The sequence below is a fragment of the Triticum aestivum genome, chromosome 7B (genome assembly GCF_018294505.1).
Source record: "Triticum aestivum cultivar Chinese Spring chromosome 7B, IWGSC CS RefSeq v2.1, whole genome shotgun sequence".
Lineage (NCBI taxonomy): Eukaryota > Viridiplantae > Streptophyta > Magnoliopsida > Poales > Poaceae > Triticum > Triticum aestivum.
In genome coordinates, this window is record NC_057813.1 from 625,096,023 (window position 1) to 625,123,607 (window position 27,585).

General features: G+C 47.5%; 1 protein-coding gene across 3 annotated transcripts; it reads left to right on the forward strand.

Annotated features, from left to right (window-relative positions):
* The first annotated feature begins 16,104 nt into the window (after positions 1-16,104).
* Positions 16,105-19,590, forward strand: LOC123159256 (probable beta-1,3-galactosyltransferase 2). 3 transcript variants are annotated; one of them, XR_006479587.1, is made up of 12 exons: positions 16,107-16,490; positions 16,965-17,061; positions 17,152-17,213; positions 17,314-17,525; positions 17,623-17,686; positions 17,768-17,840; positions 17,980-18,100; positions 18,410-18,497; positions 18,580-18,696; positions 18,805-18,914; positions 19,100-19,471; positions 19,503-19,590. XR_006479587.1 is itself a non-coding variant. In XM_044577084.1 (11 exons), the coding sequence occupies exons 1-11, from the start codon at positions 16,384-16,386 to the stop codon at positions 19,246-19,248; spliced, it is 1,230 nt and encodes a 409-aa protein (XP_044433019.1). In that variant the 5' UTR covers positions 16,105-16,383; the 3' UTR covers positions 19,249-19,590. The 3 variants fall into 3 exon arrangements, 2 of the variants coding, with proteins under 2 accessions (XP_044433019.1, XP_044433020.1); XM_044577084.1 differs by having other exon boundaries at positions 16,105-16,490; positions 17,768-17,870; positions 19,100-19,590; XM_044577085.1 differs by having other exon boundaries at positions 19,100-19,590.
* Positions 19,591-27,585: the final 7,995 nt, after the last annotated feature.

A 27,585-nucleotide genomic window follows, 5' to 3' on the forward strand; every position in this document is an offset into this window, starting at 1 on the left:
CCAAGAAACAGCACCACCACCAAGTGTAAAAACATAACCACTTGTGACCTTAATCTCATCAGCATCAGATATCCAGTTTGAGTCACTATAACCCTCCAGTACCCTTGGATACCCGGTGTAGTGAATCCCATAGCTCGCGGTGCCTTTCAAATAGCGCATAGCTCTCTCAAGCGCACGCCAATGATCATCTCCCGGTTTTGACACAAACCGACTCAGCTTACTCACAGCAAAAGATATGTCAGGCCTCGTGGCACTCGCCAAATACATAAGTGAGCCAATAATCTGAGAATGCCTCAGTTGATCTCTAGCGATCCGTCGATTCTTTCGAAGCAACACACTAGCATCATATGGAGTTGGAGAAGGCGTGCAGTCGCTATACCCAAAACGACTCAAGACCTTTTCCACATAGTGAAACTGAAGGAGTGTGATCCCACCATTCTCATCCCTCAACAGCTTGATATTCAAGATAACATCAGCTAGTCCTAGATCCTTCATCTCAAAACAGCGAGATAGAAAATCCTTAACCTCCTTGATTATATCAAGTTTGGTTCCAAAGATCAGTATGTCATCGACATACAGACAAAGAATAACTCCTTCGCCCCCACCATGGCAATAGTACACACACTTATCACCATCATTTACTACAAAGCCGGCAGCAGTTAATGCTCTTTCGAACTTCTCATGCCACTCCTTAGGAGCTTGTTTAAGGCCATATAAAGACTTTAATAACTTGCACACGTTTCCTTCCTGACCAGGTACTACAAAACCATCTGGCTGGTCCATATAAATTTCCTCCTTCAACTCTCCATTGAGGAAAGCCGTCTTAATGTCCATTTGATGAACGAGAAGACCATGTGAGGCAGCCAGTGATAGTAGCACCCGAATTGTGGTCAGTCTAGCCACGGGTGAGTAAGTATCAAAGAAGTCTTCACCTTCTTTCTGGGTATAACCCTTAGCCACAAGTCGTGCCTTGTACTTTTCAATCGTACCATCAGGTATGAGCTTCTTATTAAACACCCACTTACATCCTACAGGTTTGCACCCATAAGGATGGTCAGTGATCTCCCAGGTTCCGTTAGCTAAGATGGAACCCATCTCGCTACGAACAGCTTCCTTCCAGTAGTCAGCATCAGGAGACGCATAGGCTTCTGAAATAGTCCTGGGTGTGTCATCCACAAGGTACACAATGAAGTCATCACCAAACAACTTTGCAGTCCTCTGTCTCTTACTCCTCATAGGAGTTCCATTGTCACCCTCAATAGGATTCTCAACGTGTTCCATCGCAATGGTGGGTTCTGGAATTACAGCTAATTCCTCACTAGACGGAGTAGGTATCTCCTGATTTGATGAACACGACATATCCTTCATAGGAAATATGTCCTCAAAGAAAGTCGCATATTTCGACTCCATAATCGTACCAACATGCATGTCGGATACCTCAGATTTTATTATCAAAAATCTATAGCCAACGCTATGAAAAGCATAGCCAGAAGAACGCAATCCACGGTTTTTGGTCCAAGCCTGTGCTTCTTGGGAATTGGTATATTGACTTTCGCCAAACAACCCCAAGTACATAGGTAAGAGAGTTTCAATCTTTTCCTTTCCCATTCCTCAAATGGAGTCATGGTCTTATGCTTTGTGGGAACTCAGTTTAGGACATGACACGCAGTCATTAGCGCCTCCCCCTGAGGGAGTCCTGGATAAGGGGGTATCCCGGACAGCCGGACTATATACATCGTCCGGACTATTGAAGCGTGAAGATGCAAGACTCAAGACTTCGGCCCATGTCCGGATGGGACTCTCCTTTGCGTGGAAGACAAGCTTGGCGATCCGGATATTATATTACCTTCCTTGTAACCGACTCCATGTAAACCCTAGCCCTCTCCGGTGTCCTATATAAACTGGAGAAGATGGTCCTTAGAAGGCCGATCACAATTACAATCATACCATCATAGGCTAGCTCTTAGGGTTTAGCCTCTACGATCTCGTGGTAGATCTACTCTTGTACCACACATATCTTCAATATTAATCAAGCAGGAAGTAGCGTTTTACCTCCATCGAGAGGGCCCGAACCTGGGTAAACATTGTGTCCCTTGCTTCCTATTACCATCAGCCTAAGACACACAGATCGGGACCCCCTACTCGAGATCCACCGGTTTTGACACCGACACCCCCCACCATTCCTTGGAAAGACCCGATGTGTCTAACATGGTGTTAACCATATCAGTTAGATTTCGGTTCTTTCTTTCAACTACCCCATTTGACTGAGGTGAGTAGGGAGGCGTCCTCTTATGGATTATACCATGTTCCGCACAAAACAGATCAAATTCATTGGAAAAGTACTCTCCACCACGATCAAACCTAAGCCGTTTAATTTTTCGATCAAGTTGGTTCTCTGCTTCAGCTTTATAGTTTTTGAAGAAAGTTAAAGCCTCATCTTTTGATTTCAGAAGATACACATACCAATATCTAGTGGAGTCATCAATCAACGTCATGAAGTATCTCTTTCCACCTTTTGTCAACACGCCATTCATCTCACAAAGATCAGAATGTATAAGCTCTAGTGGCGTCAAGTCTCTTGCCTCTGCAGTCTTATGGGACTTGCGAGGTTGCTTAGCTTGTACGCATACTTGGCACTTAGAGACTTTGACAATAGAGATTTTCGGAATTAAATTCATATTGGCTAGCCACGTCATGCAACCAAAGTTAACATGACAAAGTCATGAATGCCAAATATCGGACTCATTATTGTGGCAAACATTATTAATAACTTTAGTGCAAATATCTGACAAAGACAGGCGAATCAAGCCTCCGCTCTCATAGCCTTTTCCAACAAATTGTCCATACTTAGAAATTACAACTTTATTGGATTCGAAAACCAACTTAAAACCATCTCGACATAAACGGGAACCGCTAACGAGATTTTTATTGATGGACGGCACATGATGAACGTTCTTCAGATGCACGGTCTTCCCCAAAGTAAACTTCAGATCGACCGTACAAACACCTCAAAGATGGCATGTGACCCATTCCCCATCAGCATGGGAGAAGTCCCTGTGGCCTGATAAGAAGAAAACATGGAGGCGTCAGCACAAACATGTACATTGGCACCAATGTCAATTAACCAATCAGAGGATTGAAATACTGAAAGGATGGTAGGAAAAATACCGTACCCTGATTCCTTCATATCAGTATCACCGATGACAACATTAGCGGACTTGCCGCTCTTCTCATGTTCGCGCTCCTCAAAGCGGTTAGGACACTTCGGAGCCCAGTGATTAGGATCGGCGCAGGCATGGAAAAGTCCCTTCCCCTTCTTATGAGAATTCTTCTTGAAGTTGGTAGAATGTGATGGCTTGTTCTTTGTATCAAACTTGCCTTTCCCCTGAGTTTTGTTCTTGTTGTTTTTGAACTTATTGGGTTGGAAGTTCTTCTTCTATACCATGTGGGCACTAGAAGCTCCCTCGGCAACTCGAGCACGTGTGTCATTTGCTCTCGCCTTCTCTTCAACATCAAGAGTACCAATGAGATCCGCAATGGAAAACTCCTGTCTCTTGTGTTTCAGGGAAGTAGAAAAATTGTTCCACGAAGGTGGAAGCTTGGCAATGATGCCTCCGGCAACACACACTTGAAGTGCTCAAGTTCTTTTGCGAGCGACTGTATCTCATGAGCCTGCTGTACAACAGAGCGCTCATCAGTCATCTTGTAGTCATAGAATTGCTCCATGACATACAACTCTTTGCCGGCGTCTGAGGCACCAAACTTGGCCTCGAGCGCAGCCCACATATCCTTGCCGTTGTCAAACGAAATATATGAATCCACAATGGAATCATCAAGAACACCCAGAAGAGTGCCTTTAAAGAGAGTATCGATCTTCTCAAAAGCTTCCAGTTGTGGTGGATTAAGATCGCCCTCAGGCTTGCCCTTAGTGGCATCATAGCACCCCATGGTCTGAAACAAGTAGACTGCTCTCGTGCGCCCCCTTAAAGGCAGGCGGCTTCAGATGCGCAGCAAAACCACTCGGAGTAAATTGCCTATAATCAGGTTTTTGGATTGTTGAAAATATGCAAATTACTATGAGATTTAATCCGAATAAACAGAAGATAAATCATGACTACAGTAGCAAAGATTGAACTAATCATGCAAACTAGCATAGCAGATGAACAGATCACATCTAGGGCACATACTAGAAACATGAATTCTACCACGATCTCGAACAGGAAAGATAGAATCACATACGATGCAGCGGGAGCAGCACCACCGGCGTTGACGTTGTCGCCCATGTCAATTAGGATGAGGTTGCCGAAGTCGGGGAAGAAGTCGTCACGGCCAGCAGTCGCGCGAGTGCGCTCCCCAAGAACCTGATCGCCCCTCTCCCATATAGGATCACGAGAGGCGCGGTTCCGGAGGCCTGCTGTCCCTTCTCCCGGTGCACGGCAAAAGGAGGGATGGAGAAGACTTGCTTGGCGGCGCAATGATCTGGAACGGTGGTGAGAAACCATACGAAGCGGCTGTGGCTAGGGTAGACGTCTGCCTGACTATATAGTGTGGGCCGGGTAGGTCGTGGGAGTAAACCCCACGTCCGAGTCATCACGATCCAAAAGGGTAGGTCGTGGGAGTAAACCCCACGTCGTGCATAGCTCTGTCCTCGGCTCGGCTCAATCCCGCAACCCGTGGCGCGTCGTGATGAGGCGTGGCGTGGCGTGGTGAGGCGAGCGAGGAGGAGGAGGAGCGCGCGTGTAGGTCTCCTCTTCTCATGCTCATACAAGTGGTAGAAGACCTCACCTTATAAAGAGGTGCAACTCTCTCTCAACTTATGAGGTGGGACTAAACTTTAGCCTCACTCACTCCACTCACATGTGTGCATGAATGGGCCAAGAGAATTTCAGAATTTTAGTTGGGCTTTGGGCCAAAGGCCTACTAGCAAATTCCAACACAATCAGCATCGAAACAAAATATCATCATGGTAATCACCATTGTAAAGAACAGCTACGGTAAAAAATCCCGTACGATCATGGAAACCTTGATTGGTATGCATGATGACCTTGGTTTAATTGACTGAAATACATCAGTTTCGACATATGTAATCAAGCACTGGGATAAAAAGTCATCCCCAATTCCATTTCGCAAATAAGAGTTGTCATATTTCATTGTTGAAAAGGATCTCTCAATTGTTGAACTGGCGACCGATAAAACCAATATTAGATTCAGCAAAAGAAACACCAGAGGAAAGGTTGTATGCTTCTTCTTCTTTTTGACTAACTTAAGGCAAACTTCACCAACACCTTCCAAATCCAAAAATTTGGAGGCATCACGAATGTTTGCAACAAAGTTGACAACTAAGTTCTTCAGCCTTGCTTTCACTAACAAAACATCAGTACAAACGATCCCTGGCCAATATTTTGTCCTTGTCAAAGTTAGGGAAATAACTTGAAGATCCAAACAACCCATTCTGAGAAGCAAGAAAGTGTCGGTTTCACCTAAACGATCATTAAGCTCCACATGCACTAGATCAATGACAACATACATGATACTTTGGTAGTAATCCTCATTTGATATGCCATTAATTAGTTCTTCGCTTGACTTTGATCCTCGGGGGACATGCATGGCATCCATATCTGGAAGTGAAATATCATGTTTGATGCAAAAATCAATAACTTTGGTAAATATATCTTCCCGACCTTCAGTTCTCATGTCTTGTAGTTTTGTATTAGTTGTACCAATATATGAAACAACATTGACGATGTCTTGGTCCTTCCTTTGCAAAGAGGTGTTCAAATCATTGTAATCCTAAGTATAACCTTCGTTACGTGCAACATAAATACAAAATCAAATGTTTGTATAGCATCTAATACTCCTTTTGCTTTAAGCCTATCAATAGCTTTGGGTTCGTTTTTTGCAATATCATTAATGACTTCAATTACCAAGGGAGACATGATAATCATATTCAAGAGATAATTGAAATGGGGATCCCATCGAGTATCACTAGCTCTGTTAAGCCCAAGTTCTTGATTCAATCCTCTCCTAGTTTCAAGTTCACCCATTTTGCGATGCCTCCTTAATTTCTTTGCTTAATTATCACAAAGCATATCCCTGTTATTGAAAGAACGTCCTATCGTGGCTAGAATATAACTCATCCACTGAAACAGTTGTACAACATCTTCTTGCAACCGAAATTAGTGTCAACTATAATTGATGTGCAAGAGAGTGAATGATATGGGCGAACCTGGAATCTTCATCGCCAAGGTTTTCAAACCATTCAAATGAACTTGCATGTTACTAGCTCCATCACAACCTTATCCACGGATTTTCAAAAATACTAAGTCTATGCTTTTCAAGCAACATATAAATATCTTGTTGCAGTGCAAGAGAAATTATTTGAATAACATGAGTAAGCCCACTAAGCCGCTCCATTACAAACTCCCTCCTATCAAAATACCATATAACAAGAGTCATCAACCAATATAGCAAAATACTCATCTCTAATACCTCCCATTATAGTTGTTTTATGTGTTTCTTCAGCACAATCATGTGCTATTTCTGAAAAGTAGAAGAAACCAATTTTTAAATTCCTTGGAGCATTCCCTACAGAAACATCACTCACTTCTGGACAATGCACAACATACCATTCATAAAAGGTAAGGGAATTCCCCTCCCTCTTAGATGATTAAGATTAATCGTGCCCCCGAAACATCATCCCCCCAAAAGAAGAAATTAATCTAGATCGATAGTCCCTCTTAGATTCCTTTCTTTGCTTATGTATGGCAGCTGATGTGGATGCTTTTGGTTCATTAGATCATCACATCTCTCATATTTTGATTGCCGGCACTATCAGGACCACCAACATGAACCTCTAATCTGCTACATTATTCCAATGCCCCCACCCCTTGATTGAAAATGGATCACTACCTGTCGACATTCTGGATACAGGGGTACCCAGACTTGCCTACCTGCAGCCCGTGGTGTGGCCCCATAGACGGCCTGGTATGGCACGACTTCGACATCGACAACCCAAGATCCACGCGAGGGGCCAAGCCTCACGAGGCGGACGACACCAAGACCTCCAAAAGGATCAGCCTCCTCAGGCTGGCTATCGAGGAGCGGAGATCTCTATGCAAGGCTCACCTCGTGAGGTTTGGGTGACATGAGCTAGGATATCGAGGCTAGGCGGGCGCAAGCGGGTGCAGTGTACCAGTTTCCTCTTTGGTGCAAAGGAGGCAAGCAGCAGGCGCAGAGTCTCGAGGAAGCAGCCAAAGGTTTCCATTCCCGTGCAACGAGACCAAGACCGCCAGGACGGTAGGACGGGGGGGTCATCGCCGAGCCCACCACTGCGTCATGACCAAAGGCTTTTGCAGGAGAAGACCACTTTAGTCAGAATAAGATGTGTACCAGTTGTCTCCCTTCAAATCTGGTCGTTGTGGGATCCCTTCTCGCCTTCGTTTGGGAAGAGGACCAAGGCCACTATAAATAGGACCTAGCCACCATCATGGAGGAGGGATCGAAGCGAACCGCATCCATTCCACCCTCACCAGCTCACTTGAGCTCAAGAACACACCTCCTGGGGTTGTTCTCCACTGTACTAGTTCATCCTCAGCCCCTCGAGGCAAATCCACCACAAAGCAGGAGTAGGGTTTTACACCGCAAGGTGGCCCGAACCTGGGTAAACTGTTGTGTCCCCTTTCCTTCGAGCTCGACGCACTAGGCTGTGAGATTGGTGAGTAGGAAGACTAGGGAGAGTCAGATCTTCGCATGCACCCCAGAGTTCGAACCTCTCAAGGATTTGCGGAACCCAAAATCTGACATTTGGCGTGCCAGGTAGGGGTGCGTCGGGGTCTCTCTTCTGTCGATCGACTCATCACTGCTCCACCGCTTCCATGGCTAACGCGCGCCGAGCTCGTGCTGAGCGTCGGGCCGCTCTTGTTGCACGCGCCGCTCAGACAGCACCGGCGGGTGACGGCTGCCCTCGCTGACCCCCGTCACCAGTGGCGAACGCCGCCACGGGCCCCGCAGGCCACGAGCAACAGGCCTCTTCATTTGCATCCATCTGTGCGCAGCGATGGGCGCACCGCCACTCCGTCGCTGACTCCGGCTGCTTCGTCCTCCCACGCTCGTCGTGGCCCCACGAATGCGCAGGCCACTCTGCTCATGGTGCATGAGCTCCTGCGCTACTGCCCGTTCGACGACCTCTACAAGGACTGGCTCGATCGCATCGCCGAGCTCATCAGTGCCGCTGGAGATTCTGCTGCACCGTCTCGCTCGCTACCTCAACCACCGCCTTTTTCGGGAGATGTAGCTCACGGGGCGCCTCCCCCGCCTCCGAGGCAAGACGCTATCATCAAGCCCAGGCGGGTGGCGCCTAGGCGTGATTCGCAGCGTTAGGTGCCCGCGCGCGATGAAGCAAGCTACCAGGTGGTCCAGCGGCCACAAGAAGATGCGCGTGCGCTCCTGGGGCCGCCATATCAGGACCGCACGCCGCTTGTGGTGGCGGTGCGTGAATGCCAAGACCAGGCTCCACCTCCACGACGGGCTCTCGTTACCACGACAGGGTGTCGCGCGTTCACTCTGGAGTTGTGCAGCATCGTCTGGCCGGGGAAGTTCCAGCCCGACCTGCCTCCACGCTACAACGGCACCGCCGACCCTGTTGAGTCCTGCAGCTCTATGAGCTGGGCATCGAGGCGGCTAGTGGTGACAAGAAGGTCATGGCGAACTGGTTCCCCATGACCCTCAAGGACGGCGCGCGCTCCTGGCTCCTGAACCTGCCCGTAGGATCGATCTCCTCCTGGGGCGAGATGCGGGAAAGCTTCATCGCCAACTTCTAGGGCACTCGCGACCGCCTGCCGGCCGCGGGTGACCTGCGACGCATCAAGAGCCACCAGGAGAGACCCTACAGAAGTACATTCAGCGCTTCAACAGCGTTCGCCTCAAGATTCCCAAGGTGTCAGACGAAGCCATCATCTCGGCGTTCACCGACGGCATCCATGATGTCAAGATGAAGGAGGAGCTCGCCATACACGAAGACCTGTGCACGGCCCTAGAGATGTTTAACATGGCAACCAAGTGCGCGAGAGCTGAGGAGGGACGCCTCTCCCTCCTCGAGCTCCCCGACACAGACCCAGAAGACAAGAAGGCCAAGTACAAGGACGTGAAGCGCAAGGGACCGGACATACTCGCAGCCGAGCCAGAGATGAAGCGCGGCTGCGATCACCCGGAGTCATCCAAGGGCAGTCGCTCGTTCTGCATCTTCCACAACATGCATAGCCACAACACCAATGATTGCTAGGAGCTCAGGGCCATCTGCGATGGGTGCCTCGGTCGTCGCCCCGAGTGCAATGATCGAGGCTATGGCCGCGAAGGAGGCCGAGGTGGAGGATGCTTGGACGGTCGTGACCATTGTCAGGAGTGGCGTGACCAGTCTCGGGAGGACCGTTGGCAGGGCCAGCCTCGCGAGGGCGCCTGGAGGGATCAGCCTCGCAAGGACCGACCTCAAGGCAACGCTGGTCTTCCCCCGCTACCGCCGCCACCAAGAAGGAACGAGGACCACCATCAGGACGAGGGGGCTGGGGGCTTCGAAGAGCCTCGTGACATCGCCTGCATCCTGGGCGGCTCCCAGGCCCCAGCTTCTCGTCGCATCTTCAAGCAGTTCACGTGTGAGGTGAATGCAGCCCTTCCCAAGGTCGAGGCGACACGCCCGCTCAGGTGGTCCAAGTACGCCATCACCTTTGACTCCTCCGACCAGCTCAAGTGCGCGGCCACAGCTGGCGCGCTCCCAATGCTCTGCTCGCCCATCATCAGCAACGTACTCATCACCAAGACGCTCATTGATGGCGGTGCAGGGCTTCATGTTATCTCTGTCCAGACGTTCAACAGGCTCCAAGTGCCGCATCACCAGCTTTAGCCTACCAAGCCCTTCTCAGGAGTGACCGATGGCTCCACACATCCGATCGGGCAGGTCCACCTCCCCGTCACCTTCAGCAAGCGCGACAATTACCGCACCGAGCTCATCGTCTTCGACGTCGCCGATATTCGCCTGCCGTACAATGTCATCTTCGGGTACCCAGCTCTCGCCAAGTTCATGGCGGCAACGCACCATGGCTACAACATCCTCAAGATGCCAGGGAACTGTGGTATCATCACGGTTGCTTGCGAATAAAAGGACGCGGAGTGCTCTCTCGACCGCGCCTACCAGATCGCAGCGGTCGAGAACCCTGACAGCGAGGGCGCCGTCCTCCCTCCTGAGGCCGTACCCAAGAAGAAGAAGCAGCTGATCCGCCAAGGATCTCAGGAGGGTGGGGCGTCTGGCAATGTCGCTTCAAGCCCTACGTCTGCGGGCAGGGCACCTTCCCCTCTCGCATAGGAAGGCGCGCCTGGCGCCCCCCTCAGGCTGTGCTCGGGGGCTCTCCTCTAGAGGGCGTCTGACCTAGCCAACGTCACGAGGGAGGCACTCGGGCACCAACTCTCTAGCTAAAGCATTTAAATGCAACAACAAATACGACCAAGATCGCAACTAAGGTAACAATTGATCCAACAACATAATGACACCAAGCCTCACTATATATCAATGGCATATTTTCTAATCTTTCTAATCTTCAACCGCATTTTCTCCATCTTGATCTTGTGATCATCGACGACGTCGGCAACATGAAACTCCAATTCCATCTTCTCCCACTTATTCTTTTCAAAAAAAAATTCAAATACTTGTTTTCTCTTTCAAGTAAATTTAACCTCTCGACAATAGGGTCGCTTGGAATTTCCGGTTCACATACCTCCTAGATAAAAGTATCTATGTCACCTTGATGGGCATAATTTGTCATAAACACGAAATGCAATAAATAGTTTTAAAAAAGAATATACCACATCCGAATCATAACACGGACGGGGGCCAACAGGGACGGATATCAAAACCATGGCACTATTTATAACAAACAACGTACGTGTAAGATAATTATACAAGTAAGTATATATCTAAATCACACAAACATGATTTTTTATATATAAAAAATAAGAACAAGAGGCTCACCACAAGGTGGTGCCGGCGACGGGTCGGTGCGGACGATCGGCGGTGGTTACGACGGAGACGGGAAGACACTAAGTAAACCACACCTACATATGCAAACTAAGAGTTATTTTAAGCTCAAATTGCATATAAATCAAATAAATTACCACATATAATTCCTCCAAAATTACTAAAGCCCACAAATTAATCACTATATAAAGCATTGCAAAAGCTAATCTATCAATGAGAGATGAAAGGACAAAGTTGCTAACCTTTATGATCACTTGAATGGATGGGGGCCTTCAAATCTTGACAAAATTTGGCCAAAATATGTGATGAGCTTGAGGGAAGAGGGGAAGAACAAAGAGGAGAGGGGAAAGTGGGAAGAACAGAGCGAGCTGGACGAAGGGTTTATATGTAGGATGACATGTAGTACCGGTTCGTGGCACGAACCGGTACTAAAGGTGCTGGAGGGGCCCCAGTCTGACAATATCCTGCCACCACTCTCTTTAGTACTGGTTCGTGACACGAACCGGTGCTAAAGGTTCGCCATGAACCGGTACTACTGAGAGCGGCCCGCCTAACCGTTGGAACCAGCACTAATGGTCACATTAGTGCCGGCTCAAATATAAACCGAGACTAATGAGCTGCACATTAGACCCTTTTTTTACTAGTGATTGGTCAAGATATACCAAGAGGTGTGAACACAATGGCACATGCTATACATGAAATGGGGTGGTTAGGAACAAATTGGCTAAACTCAAACAAATTGACAATCTGCTAAATAAAGTCGCCTTTGTGACCACAAGAAGAGTATCGGCTGCCAGTTTATCCTTTTTTACATGACAATTGGTATACTCGACATTTAATCTTCCACCTTGCAGTATTGCAATTTAAATTAAATGTAATAACATCTTATATTATGGGATGAAGAGGGTATCCGTTTATGGAATAGTTGAGTCTAGAGGGTTTACACTGATTCAAATCCTAGTGTAAGCTAGTGCGGACTGCGGAGTATGTCGGAAACAATCATGTCCTTTGTAAAAATATAGGAGTAGTTGTTTATGGGCTATCTTGTTGTCTGTCAATTAGTCATAGATACGTATTCGTTAAAAAATTAGTCACAGTCAGGGTCGAGTAGGTGGAGGAAGGAGCGAATGATATTGACGAGCCGACGGTTCGAATTGATCGAGGGATTTTTTTTTAGCATCAATACAGACACAAGCGCTCATATACACGCGCATACACTCACCCCTATGAACGCACAAACGCATACCCTACCCCTATGAGCACCTCCGAAAAACTGAGCCGGCATGTCATCTTGAGATTTACGAAGTCACCGCAAGCGCCTCGTCGTCGACGGGAACGTCTCCTCCCACTAAAAGCGCATCGCCGGAAATCCTGAAATGAATCCAGGAATAATGCGAGCATCAGGATTTGAACTCTGATGGGTTGGGGATACCACTGTCCACCTAACCATCTCAACCACAAGTTGATTCGCGAGGGAATTTATTTCATGACGACGGGCTAATACTACTCCAATTAGTATTCGTTGAGTACGTACGTACGTACGGCGTAATCCATTTTATTTCTTTTTTGTTCAGTTGGTTGACAGAAAACATAAAAAACGAAAGAGTTGGTTGACAGAATGTATGCACTAGAAAAAAAACTTGGGCAGCCTCTCGTTGTTGACCGCAGGCTATCATTCGGCCGCCCACCGTCCGCCAGGCACAGGTCGCAATCGCCAAAGCGCACCTCCACGCGCTCACAGCCGCACCGCGCCGCCGGCCTGTTCCTACCCCTTTTCGTCGTTCTCCCCGGTCCGACGATCCATCACGCCCACCGCCCGCACCGCCGGAAGACAGCCTGCCCGTACTTAACCGCACGGCCGTGGCAGGCAGCGCGAGTGCACCGAAAGGCCAAAGCGGGCGCCACTGACGGCGATGCAGTCGCTGCAATTCTTCCACGGCAGGTGCGATTGTTCCATAGGTAAACTCTGTTTTGACCTGTAGGTAGTCTGGGCGCGTCGGGTAAGCTGCGTACAGCCCAATCGGGTCGCGAGATGGAAAAAACCTGTTTGATTGCGGGCAAGGAGGCATGGTTCACATAAGATACGATACTTAAAGCATCCCAAAGCCTGACTCGCTGGAAACTCTCGAATCGTCCGTTTTCAACGAGCCAGGCTGTCTTAGACGTAAAAGCTGATCTCGCATAGGGCGTGATGTGGGGGGATTCGGGTGAAAATGACGGGTGAGGGAAATCGGCTGAGGCAGGATGGCGCGGAATATAGCCTCACCCCCTCCCCCATTTACTCGCTCACTCTGGCTCTAGGACAAGTGATTCCTCTATTCTTGGCACCGGCTGTGGCGACGACTTAGATCCGGGGAAACAGGGCGGCGGCGTTGGTGGTTGCGGTGGCTGCTTCTTCCCTTCTTTTTTGACACTGTCCGGCCATCCTCGTCTCAGCCATGTCCCCCGACCCGAGGTTGGTAAGCAGCATACATCCCCCCCTCTGTTAAGTCGTTTGTTAGGATCGTTTACGATTGATTGCGCCATTGTTGACCGCACTATGGATGTCGCTTAGGTTGTGGATGAACGGATGAAGCTTGTAGTTCAAGCGACATCGCTGATAACTGTGGTTCAGACGTGGATCATGTTGGTTCATAAGAGAGTTTTCCGTCGGAATGACAAGCCTCTCATTCGACATGGTCTGATGTTAATCCAGGACCGGCAGAGGATAGTGAATCTAAACTAAATCTACAACTGCAACGACACAGAGTCTCTATGGATGTTTCGAATGAAAAGAGCACCTTTCACCAGGCTTTTGCAGCCGTTCAGGAGCAAGGGGATGCTACAAGATAACATCCACACCACTGTGGAAGAGCAAGTTGTCATCTTTCTCCATGTTGTACGTCATAACCAAAGGTTCAGAGTTATGCACAACACGTTCAGGAGATCAATGAAGACCATATCCAGGTACTTCGGGCAAGTATTGCCGTTGGGGAATTCAAAGGAGAGATGGACATGTCACCAACCGCCTGGACTCCTAGCAAGATTCGCACTAGCCTAAAATGGTACCCATACTTCAAGGTGAACACTAACGACATGTAGTTCATGGCTTGATATCCTGTTATTGTTCTGCTATAGCCATAACACCATCTTGCAATGCCATTTCAGGATTATATTGAGGCAATAGATGGTACTCATGTTACTGCCAGAGTGCCAAGGTCACAGTATGCAGGATACAAGGGGAGGAAACACTACACAAATTAGAATGTGTTTGCTGATGTTGACTTCGATCTTAAGTTCACATATGTACTGGCTAGCTGAGAAGGTTCAACACATGATGCTAACATTCTAAGTGAAAACATGAGTAGACCTGATGACATTAACATCCCCAATGGCAAGTTCTACCTAGGAGATGCTGGCTATGCATGTCAGCCTGGTGTTCTTCCATCCTTCAGGAAAATCAGGTACCATCTGAACGAGTTCTCTGGTAGGAACTATACTAGGACTCCTCAGAAACTGTTCAATCTCAGACACTCCAGCCTTAGAGTTGTCGTTGAGGTTGAGAGGGCATTTGGAGTTCTGAAGAATAGGTTTAAGATTCTGGATCAGAAGCCATTCCACCATTACCCTACCCAGGTTAGGTTTGTTCTTGCATGCTGCATTCTTCACAATTGGATCCTACAATGGGTTTGTGATGAACTTGTAACGGATGAGGAAGATGTGATGCCTAATGATGTGGTCAGCTCCAGCCATGGTGTGAAGACGTTTGACAATGAAGAGCGGAAGGACAAAAGGTTGAAGTGGGCTCAGGCAATGTGGGATAACAGAGGTCAGACAAGAATCTGAAGAAGAAGAAGAGGGAGTCTCACAAGAGAAGAAGCAGCAGCAGAAGAAGAAGCGGACGGAAGAAGAAGAAGAAGAAGAAGAAGAAGAAGAAGAAGAAGATAGACTTCCACCTTGCTAGCAACGTTGAACTTTCCCCTATTCAGCCATATGACTCTTATTAATTTGTACTGCCATTTGTTAGTAGTTAGAATAAACAACCATTTGTTTTCTAGGTAGGACAAGACGATGTTCAGTGTGTGGGGTAAGATCATCACTAGTGAAAAGTGGTGATCACCCTTTCTGCCGTTTGCAACTAACATCTTGTTTGTCTAGCAACAACGACACGAGAACCAAATAACATCGTAGAAATTATTTCCCTCATGCAAGGAGCCTAATGCAGACAACCAAACTAAATGTCGATATTGGTTTTTAAGGATGCATTTTTAGCTCAAACATGCTAAATTGAGACAAGCACGCAAAATGTCCCAATGTGAACCAAACGCGCCCTTGATGAATCTAATGTTGAATCTCTCCAGATTTTGCCGGTCTGAATCTCCCGATCCTGGTCGATCCCATTCGCTGACGCGGGTGTAGCTCGGTTCCTGCGTGGCAAGATTGACCCCGGATCGCTGGCGCGTTAACGAAACCGGCATCCGCTGCGGTACATGGCGCGGGCGAAGCGAATCCGTCGCCGACCGGCCGGCGGGGCCAGCACGCGAATCAACCACCGCCACGCACGCCCCCCGCCTGGCAGCCGCTCCGCCCAACGACCCGGCCGGCAGGCAGGCATCCGGCTGCTGCACCGTCTTGCACTCCACTCCGACGACGTGCGCCTCCCCACGCTCCACCACCTGCCGCCCACGAGCTCCGCTCCGCTCCGCTCAGCTCAGCAAATCCAAAGAAAATCCAGCCAACAGCAACCGCCACGGCGGCCATTACTTTACGGCCAGTTACCACCAATCACCAGTAGTACTGTCATATTAGGCTGGTCACAATGGGGAGGAACTTAGGAGTAACATCACACACTCCAATACAACTTTGCTTATGTGTCACATATTTAATGAAGAGAGAGGTGCTTGTGGTAACTAGTTAAGTTACCGGAACATCACACACTCCAAGAAACAATGAGTCTATAACCTAATAAATACATTATTGCATGACACTACATAGATGTTCCTACCCACTATGGAGGTAGTAACATAGTCTAGAGAAGTGTGTAAGTTACTAGACTATGTTCTTGCCCATTGTGACCAGCCTTAATAAACTCACCGCAAACCTCCGTCGAGTTCGCGGCACCCAACCCAACCCGACTCTGCCGAACTGTACTGTCGGTCGCCGCCTCCGCCCGCGCGCGCACATGGCGACGGGGGAGGACGACTCGGGGATTTAAGTAAGCGAGAATACGCGGAGAGCCACGCTTCCTCCTCCTCGTCGTCGTCCTCCTCCCCATCCCTCGTTGTCAGCCGCCGTACATCGGCACATGTCCTCCTGCCGCGGCAGCTGACTAGCTAGCTCAGCCGAGAGTGGGGGAGGGCCAAGGGGGCAGGGCAGCGGCCATGAGCTGGAGGAGAGGGGGAGGGGGAGGGGACGGGGCCGTGGCCAGGCGGTGGGTGCTCCTGCTCTGTGCCGGGAGCTTCTCCCTCGGCCTGCTCTTCACCTCCGGGTATGTATGTCGCCGCAGTTGCACTCCTCCTTCCCCATTAGTCGTCCGGCGCTCAGCACGCCTAGACTGCCTCCAGATTCCGTGCCTCGCTCCGTTTCCGCGGAATTCTGAGGGGCGTCGGCCTGCAACGGGTCTCGGGGGCAAGATCTGATGTTCTCCTCCTTGTATTTTGGGGGCAGATTTAGGTCAATGGGCTGTGCTCGGTAGGTCCAGCCCTTGCCCTGCTCTGAAGCTTTGACTTCAACGGGTGTTCTTGCTTGTGGTGTTTTGAGCCTTTTTTGACTACGGCATCCAACGATTCAAAGAATTCAGACTTCTGATTCGGTCGTGGCATTAGCCGATTGGGACTGAATGCTATAAGAGCTCCAAAATCGTTTACGCCAGCTCTGAATTTCGACTGACTGACGAGCTAGCTAACTACTACTACTAATAATACTCTGCTGTATGATTTTACTCATCATCTCTGCTTCCCAGGATGTGGACATTGCCAGAGGCAACCGAGGTTGCCAAGCCAAACGAAAGAAGAGGGAAAGAAGCCGAGCTCGCCGCCATAGACTGTGATTCTACTAAGGTACCTTCATCCCTCTGCCAAATGGCACCATCTCCTTTCCAATAACAGTTTTCTGCAGCACTGCCATGCTGATGTGGATGCAAATTTCAGGTCGGGCAGAAGCAGGATTTCAGAGATACGCTGCAGGCCTTGGACACTCACAACGCTGTACAGTACGTGTCAACACGCATCCCTTTGTGCCCCTATGGTCTGTTCCACTAAAGCATCAAGGTGGTTCTTATCTGACTAGAGTTCAAATGGCTCCTCCTGCAGGACACTGGACAAGACGATAGCGAATTTGGAGACAGAGCTTTCGGCTGCGAGGACGCTGCAGGAGTCATTCCTCAATGGCTCCCCGGTTTCGCAGGAGTACAAGGCCTCCGAGTCGACCGGAAGGCGGAAATACCTCATGGTCATCGGCATCAACACGGCTTTCAGTAGCCGTAAGAGGAGGGATTCCATCCGCAACACCTGGATGCCACAAGGTTTTTTTTTTCCCTCGCATGGAACTGTTCTTCATTTTGTTCTTGAAGCATTCTTATGGGATAGGTTGTTAATGGTGGTGTAACAATCGAAAAACAGGAGAGAAGAGGAAAAAACTTGAAGAAGAGAAGGGCATCATAATTCGTTTTGTCATTGGTCACAGGTGTACAACATGATTATTGTTCAACTTGGGTTTGTCTGACATTTTTCAGTCCAATTGGTTCTAATAAATGGTTATTTGCAGTGCTATTTCAGGTGGAATTGTCGATAGAGCAATCGCGGCAGAGGATAGGAAACACGGAGACTTCATGAGGCTTGTAGGCTTGAATTTATCTGCTTTACTAAGAGTTATTACTAGCTGTCCCTAAAAAAGTTGTTAGCTGCCAATAATTGTTACTTTGACTTTGGGTTACATTATGAGTTGTTCTTACTTCCAATTATCTTCGCTCTGTACAGGATCATGTGGAAGGATACCTTGAATTATCTGGAAAAACCAAGACATACTTTGCGACGGCTGTTGCTTTATGGGACGCTAACTTCTATGTCAAAGTTGATGATGATGTGCATGTAAATATAGGTATATTCAAATATGGACCATATGAGCTGGATAAAATAACCATCACTGTGTGATCACCATCTTTAGTGCTAACTGCTAAAGCACATTTGCATCTCTTATACGTAAATGTATTTATACTATGCTAAGTAAGTACCTATAGGATAAGGCTGCTATGAGTTTTAACTCTGATGCCATCTCGTCTTCTTATTCCTTGAGAAATTAGGAACTGAGAAAAGTTCATCAATTCTGGACCCCCTATTGTGTGCCGGAACTTCTTGCTCAGCTAGTGGCAACCATTCTGTTTCTAACATGTAACTTTCACATCTGCAGCCACCCTTGGGCAGATTTTGTCCAAGCATATTTCGAGGCCCAGGGTATATACTGGATGCATGAAGTCTGGTCCTGTCCTATCCGACAAGTAAGTAGTTCACGGTATTTAGGTCCTCATCTCTTTCTCATGTTTCTGTGTAGTTAACTAATATACAATTACGACGGAACAGGGAAGTCAGATATTATGAACCCGAGCACTGGAAATTCGGGGATAAATATTTCCGACATGCCACCGGTCAGCTATATGCTATTTCAAAAGATTTGGCAACCTACATCTCCGTAAATAAGTGAGATATTACCTGAATTAGTTTTTGTTTCAAAGGACCGACTTTACTCTTACTTCATTGCTTTGGAGCGTGTACTCAAACCATTTTGGATGATTTGATCTTTGCCAGACATGTGTTGCACAAGTATGTCAACGAGGATGTCTCTTTGGGGGCTTGGTTCATAGGGTTAGATGTTGAGCATATTGATGACCGTCGTCTTTGCTGCGGTACTCCACCCGGTAAGCCTCTCTATAACTCTTGTCTGAATGGGTTCAGATTGAGTGCCCAAATTTGTCGACTATTTACAGTATTTTCTGCAGAGCTATTGATAAAACATGTGATAAAGAACAACCTTTATAATCTGTAACCGACAGGCTTTGCATACAAACTAGGTTCGAATCATGTGTCTGTTACCTGACCGCAGATTGCGAGTGGAAAGCCCAGGCGGGGAACACCTGCGCAGCGTCATTCGACTGGAGATGCAGCGGCATATGCAACACCGTGGAGAACATCCAGGGGGTGCACAACAAATGCGGGGAGAGCGAAAAGGCGCTCTGGACCGCTTCTTTCTAAGCGAAATCCGGATGAAGTTCAGACTGACGAAGTTGCTGTGCTGTAGTATAGTAGTCCTGAGTATGTTGTACATTGTGCATGAAACGTGTTCAGTTCATTCTTGGGCCTGTAGGTAGGTTGTCTGTCGGGCGATGCCGGCGAAGCAGGCCGTGGTTTTACTCGGAGTCTGCTTGTTGCCGGCTGAGAGGGGGCACGTATACGGGACGCTCGATCCGCTGGAATGGTGCTTTTTTTTTTCGAAAAGGGCTGGAATGGTGCTTGGGTGGTCATTTTGTAAGGATCTCATGTAGTCTGTCTCTGTGCATGGTTAACAAGATATATAAAGCTCTTCTTCATTCTTCATGGTAGTGCATTTTGATGGACTGTTGAATTGGCACTGCAGTGCTACACTTGGTTTGGGCTGCTTTGGATTGAATTGTAGGTTTTTTCACAGAAACTTGATGATATGACTTTACAGTACATATGATGAATCGTAGGAAGTATGCTGTAGAAATTAATCCAGCAACTTGATGATGAACATCCGCGGAAGGGCACTGAGCAGGTGCAGGGCTGCGCTACATTGGATGCTACAGTGAGAACAAGGGCAAGGATTCCGCCAGCGACCGCGAAGGGAGGAGGAGAGGGCTCCTTTACCTTTACTAGGAGGTTCCTCATGAACAGAGGAGGAGCTCCGATGGCAAAGGGAGGCAGTGGGCATCAATGGCGGACGGGAAGCTCCGGTGGCGCCGTGTGTAGGAACTGGGAGCTACAGCGGCGGCTACCGGCTTCTAGAGGGTTGCGAAGGCACTGACACCTGGGGAAAGGGGCGGAGGTAGGCGAGAAGCAGCTGACCGGCGGGTTCAGCCGGTCATGGCGCTCGGCCGACATGGCTCTGCCGCTGCGGGTTCAGCCTGTCATGGCGCTCGGCCTACATGGCTCGCTCTGCCGCTGCGGGCCGGCCTGGAAGGAGGGGGCTACTCCGGGAGTGAGGTGGCGAGGAGGCTGCAACCGGCGGTCAACGTCCGCGATGCAAATGACCGAAACCACTTCGGGTGCACTGTGGCCACGTCGAATGGCATTGCCACTCTGGTGGTCACCGCCCTAAATGGCGCTCTAAGGTGTCAATGTTTGAAACCACTTGTCAGGGATACTCTTCTCTGATGGTCTAAGCGACAGGGTAGAAAGAGCGTTCCATAATTGCAAACAAATAGTACACAAGTTTTCAGAACTCAAATATGCAGCCAAGTGTTTGATACTTGGATAATGGTTAAGCTGATCAGGACTGGACCCAATCTTCTTTCCAGGTGAATCTTCTGGGATACTGAATCATGTGTCAAAAGGTCAGGCCAAAAGAATCAGTGCAAAATGCATTCTGTTCACAAAGTGTCAATTAGGGTAAAAGTTGGAAGAGGAAGTTTTGCTCGGAAGCTGAACTATTGAACACCAACTCTTGGTGGATGTTGAAAGCATGAGACTAGGAGATGGCTCATGAATAAAAACAGGCGAGTCGACCTTGGGCCAAAACTGACGCTCGTAAAGCTCATGAACAAGATCAGTTTGAACAGTGCTATCGGATGGCCATATATATTATTCCCTCTGTAAACTAATATACGACTTTTTAGGCCACTTTACAGAGAGAGTAATTAACAAACAAGACAATACCAAAAGGGAGAGAAAAAAATTAAACAGTTGGATAAATGCAGAAGATAACTTAATCCTCAGCTCTCGAAAAGTCGTTCATTCGGAATTTCAGACATTCGAGCAACCGAGGAGCGAAAGTTACATAAATATTCAGAAATGCGACGCATGTACTCCACTAGATTAGACCGGAGGGTGTCGACGGAGCACGGGTCGTCGCCGCGGCGGCGTCTAGGATAGAGGATGATCTTTGACAGTATGACTCTTGCTCGCACTCCGCCAATGAGCTGTGGCAGGTACTGTCAATCAAACAGCAGAAACACACGTGCGCCGTGACCCCTGAGCAGGATGTTTTGACGCACAGCCCGCCCGGTGATACCGTGATCTTGCTGCCGCTTCCCATGTCTTGATGACCCAACGTTCTGGCTGCGCAATCAAGGAACAAGCCATCAGTATTTGTTTCTGATCTCCGTGGTACCATATCAGCTACTCCCTCCGATGAACTACCAAAACGTCGTATATTTAGAAACGGAGGGAGTAGTAGTAATTGAAAAGTAACTGACGCCCAATCGCTTCGCAGACCGCAAGCGCTGATCCGATGAAAGAAAAATCCATGGGATGATCCTGTATTGGAGAGACAGACTAAGTGAAGTATAGTAGTAGTAAGCGTGGTGATTACATTGCCCATGATTAGCGAAGCACATGAGAAGGAGCACCGAGAGCACGGTTGCTGTATGGAAGGGGTCCATGGAGGGAGGGAGACGGCTAGGCGTGTGCTTGTTTGGTGCTCGTCTAAATGTGGCAGAGTATATGTTTCTGGTCTAATGTCGGCTGGAGCTTTTTGCTCTAGTAGGCGATGATCTGATCTGCCGTAAATAAAAGGGAAACCTCACAGGGCTGTCCTCCTTATATACTCAGCAATCAAGCAAGAAATAAAAGCTTGGCGGCGATCAAAATCAAAACATGGATTGCAAAAATCTCATGGATAACGTCCCGGTTAATGCAAGGATCTTTGTGATACGATACTCCCATTTTCATATTAACTGGCTAAATATCCGTGAGTTGCTACAGAATGAAACAATATTTGAACGACGGTGGCGTTTGATTGATTGTCCTTGGCCGTGGTAACGTGACTCTATTGTGACGACCTGGGTGCACACGAAGGGGTAGATTATGGCCTATTTTGTAAAATATCTCCACTACTAGGAAAAATACGTTTGGAAAAAAGTCTCCACTACAGGGCTTCTCTCCCAGTTTACAGGGCATGCGCGTATTCCTAGGTTATCAATTTAACCAACCTAATACAAGTCATATATTACAAAAAATATACCAATATAAAATTTAGATGTTCTATTTTCAAACCGTATAATTTTGGTGTTATATAGTTTATATTAGGGTGATAAAATTGGCAACCTAGGTATACGCGCAGGACTTGTAAACTGAAACGGAGGGAGTACAAATTATCTACCTAACTAATTAATTAATTACATTAATGGCTCGGTTTCTAAATTTATTTGGCGCTTAAAAGAATATCTATTTAAGCATACCTAATTACTTGCATGCGTAATTAATAACTTGATTTCCAAATTGATTTGAGCCAAGTTTCAAAATTATTTTTAAACTAATGACTGCCTATGAAATTATGACATAACAACTCTCATTTAATAGTACTAGTAAATGCGCACGTGCAATGCACGTTAATATTTGGATAATATATTAATTGCCCGCGGATATTAGATATGTTATTATTTGTGTATTAATCCTGTGATTAATGCAATATTTGGTATGATATTAATTGCTCATTAAACACGTTTGACGCTCACCATTGGAGCAGTCTAGGTCGTTGGATTGGCTTAGTTCGATGGCCGAGATCAGTTGGATCTTCCCATTTAGGTCTTTTTATATTGGTATAGATATGGATTACAAATAGTATCAGTCAGTTTTTTTAGGGGAAAATAGTATTAGTGAGATGTTTTTTTAGTCTAAACACGCTTTATTTATTACTCAAACAAGTTCATGGGGATACAAGAGATGTTTGGAGGGTGTAACAGCCACACATGGCGCCCATAATCCAAAGTGAAAGCATGTTTAGCGAGGCTATGTGCCTCAATATTAGTGGCTCTACCTTCAAAGATGAAGGTGCAACTATCGAAACTGGTTGAAGTTTCCACAATCTCCCTGATGGTGCTGACGTAGGCTCCCTCGGTGCAATTCTTGATGTCTTTCACTACCCCTTGACTGTCGCTGGCGACTAGAATTCGACCAAGGCCTAGGTCCGCTGCCAGCGCAAGCACCTCACGGCATGCCAGCGCTTCTACCGTCGCCGGGTCCGTTACTCCATGTATTTTGATAACCTAAGCACCCAAAAAGCCGCCCGATGAGTTTCTACACAGGGCACTAAACGACCACATTTACCATCTCTGGATACAGCTCCATCAACCCAGGTTTTAGCAATTCCATCAGGAGGAGGGATCCATCTTGGCTGTGTAGGGACCACCATTAGTGCTCCACTAGTTGCTTTCTTCGGTTTGCATTCGTCAAGCTCCCGGACGAACTTCAAGATGAAGTGGTATGTTGATAGGGGACTCTGAAAAATGTTTTCATGTAGCGCCTGTCGTCGAGCAAACCAAAGTGCCCATAGGGTAGTAACTACCAAGATGAACTCTTGCGGAGAGAGCATGTCCTGGATCGAAAAAAGCCATCATTTTGCATCTGGTTCCATGGTGGTATTCAGTGCTTCCACGAGATCTTGATCATGCAGCGCCCAGACGCACCTGGCGCCCGTGCAATGGAGCAACGAGTGTTTCCAGGAGTCCTTGGCTCCACAGAGGCCACAACAAGTAGTTGTGGACATATTACGATGATGCAGCACATCTGCGGTCGGGATTGATTGCTGAGCCAGCCTCCACAGAAAGATTTTCAGTTTGGGAGGCACATTCACTTTCCACAACGCATTCCATGACTGCTTTTCTCTGTCCAAATTCGACGAAACAACCCTTCCTTCGAGCCATGCCTCTCTCGTCAGCTTAGTTTCAACTAGCATGCGATAAGAGGAACGGATTGAAAACACCCCACTTCTTTCATGTACCCAGGAACAGAAATCATCGATATTCCGTGTGCATAAAGGGATAGAACATATAGTTGCAGGATCTGTTGGCAGGAAAACTTCATCAATTAAAGTACGGTTCCATTCAGCACTAGGCAAAATCAGCTCGTTCACCGACTGAGGAGGATTGGCCACTCTGCTCATAATTGGCCTCATGTTTGAGGGTCTCGGCAACTAGTTGTGATGCCAGATGCTTGTCGAGTGACCGTTTCCTATTCTCCTGATCATCCCTTGCGTGAGCACCTCGCGGCCATCGATGATGGCACGCCATATCTGGGATAGGGTGGAGCCTAGTTCGACCTGTAGAAACTCTCTTGTAGGGTAGTACTTGGCCTTTAGAGTTCGGGCACTAAGTGATTCCGGGTCCATCACGATTCGCCATGCCTGTCTAGCGAGGAGAGCAAGATTGAAAAGTTCAATATCACGGAAACCGAGGCTGCCACAATATTTTGGTTGTGTCATTGTGCTCTAAGAGACCCAGCTAGGCTTCCGTTTTCCCTCTTTGCTACCCCACCAGAACTTCCTAATCAAGGAGTTGATATGTTCACAGAGACCACGTGGAAGTCTGAAACATGACATGGAATAGACTGGAATTGCCTGTGCTACCGATTTTGTAAGAACTTCTTTCCCTCCTGCTAACAGAAGCTTTTCCAGCCAACCCTTGACCTTGTTCCATACACGGTCCTTTAGAAACTTGAAAGCCTCGTTCTTGCAATTTCCCACATCAGATGGCATTCCCAAATATTTATCAGGGAGCGATTCATTTGGAATATTCAGAGCATTCTTCATCTTAGCTTTTAAAGAGGAAGGACATCCCTTGCTAAAGAAGACTGGCGATTTTGCAAGGTTGATCCTCTGGCCCAAGGCATTGCAATAGCTTTCCATCAAGGCAGACAACTCATTTGCTCCAACAGAGCTGGCTTTGACAAACAACAGGCTATTGTTCGCAAATAATAAGTGGCTTACCGGCGGTGCCGTCGGTGCCACTCAAATGGCAGTGAGGTGCGATGAACCATGAACGGTTACCATGCATGTTTACACTAGCACCCAGGCTGGGCCCAAGCGCGACCCTCCCCAGCTCAAAAATACCAAAAAAATAGTGTTTTATTTCTTTTAAAAATACTAGCTAAATACTCGTGTGTTGCTACGAAATGACATTACGATATTCAACCATGTGTTTAACAAACACTTAGGAGTTTCTCATATAGATGAATTTGAGATTTTTCCAAAATATTTGTGATTTTTACCATGTCATGACAAACAAAGTGTTTCTTTTGTTTTCTTTCACTCTAGTAGCCACTAATATATGTACCCTTTGAAAGATAGGAAACAAACTTGTATATCTATAGATCATACTAGAAAAATGTTGTTGGGAGGCCTCAATAAATGGGGAGTTTGAGAGCAAGTATCTTGGGCTACCAACCCCGGAAGGAAGAATGAAAGATGAACAATTCCAACCAATCATGGATAGATTTTGGAAAAGGTGCAGTGACTGGTCAGAGAAGTTCATGTCCTATGCTGCAAAAGAGGTTCACGTGAAATCAGTTGTCCAGGCCCTCCCTACCTTTGTTATTAGTGTCTTTATGCTCTCCAAAGGATATTGCGACAAATACGAACGCATGATTAGAGACTTCTGGTGGGGAGATGAGAAAGGACATCGTAAGGTGCATTGGATGTCATGGGAAAAGATGACAAAGCCTAAAAGAGCGGGAGGCATTGGTTTCAAAGATATGCACCTTTTTAACCAAGCACGGCTAGCTAAACAAGGTTGGAGATTAATCAAATACCCGAACAGCTTGTGTGCAAGGGTACTAAAATCTAAATAGTACTCAAACGGTAATCTTCTGGACACGGTGTTTGCCTCTGATGCGTCGCCTGTATGGAGAGCCATTGAGTTCGGGCTTGAGCTTTTGAAGAAGGGGGTCATTTGGAGGATCGGAAATGGGAGGGACATTCAGATTCAGAGAGATCAATGCATACCAAGACGAGAGGGTTTAAAAACTGCCTCGTTCATACACAGGTCGAGGATCCGTTGGGTTAGCCAACTCATGCTCCCGGGAAAGAAAGAGTGGAATGAGGAGTTAATTAGACAACTCTTCTTCTCTTTTGATGCTGATGAAATATGCAAGCTGAACATCCCGTCCTCGGATGTGGAAGACCGTTTTTCCTGGCACTATGAAAAGAACGGAGTTTTCTCGGTGAGGAGTGCCTACAAATTAGCTGCAGCAAGCCTTCCTCAAATGTCCCAAAACCCGTCCAACTCCTCGAGTGAGCCAAATGATAGAAGCATCTGGGATCTCATCTGGAAGACAAAAGTCCCCGGAAAGGTGCGTATTTTCAGCTAGAGAGTGGCTACAAACACACTAGCCACCAAGGAAAATAAGTGGAAGAGAACACTTGAACTGGACGCCACATGCAGTATTTGTGGACAGGGAACCGAGGACGAACACCACGCGGTGGTCATGTGCATAAAAAGCAGAGCCCTTAGATCTGCTATGAGGGATATGTGGAATTTACCCTCCGAAAAGAGTTTTATGTACACTGGGGACAATTGGCTGCAAACACTTTTGGATACATAAAGTGAAGAGGGACGAGCAAAGATTCTGCTGATACTTTGGAGATGTTGGCATCTAAGAGAAGACTGCCTGCGTAACTATGGCAGTGAATCGATCGGGAGCTCTGTGCAGTTCCTGATAAATTATGAAGATGAATTAAGAACTGCTGTTAAATGTAATGATGAGACATACGGTAAGGGGAAGAAGACAGTACAAAGATCCGGAGATAAGATTGCCGTGAACCTTGTCGCCCAATGGACGCCGCCCATACAGGGTGTTGCCAAAATCAGTACTAATGCAACTTTCCTTGCTGAAACTGATGAAAGCGCTGTTGGCAGGGATCATTGATACGTCTCCAACGTATCTATAATTTTTGATTGCTCCATGCTACTTTATCTACTGTTTAGGCAATATTGGACTTTATTATCCACTTTTATATTATTTTTGGGACTAACCTATTAACCGGAGGCCCAGCCCAGATTTGCTGTTTTATGCCTATTTCAGTGTTTCGAGGAAAAGGAATATCAGACGGAGTCAAAACGGAACGAAATCAACTGGAGAAGTTATTTTTGGAAGGAAAGCAACCCAGGGAACTTGGAGTGCACGTCAGGGGAGATACGGGCTGCCCACGAGGGTGTGGGGCGCGCCCACCCCCCTGGGCGCGCCCCCTGCCTCGTGAGGCCCCCGTAGCTCCACCGACGTACTCCTTTCACCCATATATACCTACGTACCCTAAAACTTCCAGAACAGAAGCTAGATCGGGAGTTCCGCCGCCACAAGCCTCTGTAGCCACCAAAAACCAATCGGGACCCTGTTCCGGCACCCTGCCGGAGGGGGATCCCATCACCGGAGGCCATCTTCATCATCCCGGCGCTATCCATGATGAGGAGGGAGTAGTTCACCCTTGGGGCTGAGGGTATGTACCAGTAGCTATGTGTTTGATCTCTCTCTCATGTTCCTCTATGGCATGATCTTGATGTATCCCGAGCTTTGCTATTGTAGTTGGACCTTATGATGTTTCTCCCCCTCTACTCTCTTGTGATGAATTGAGTTTCCCCT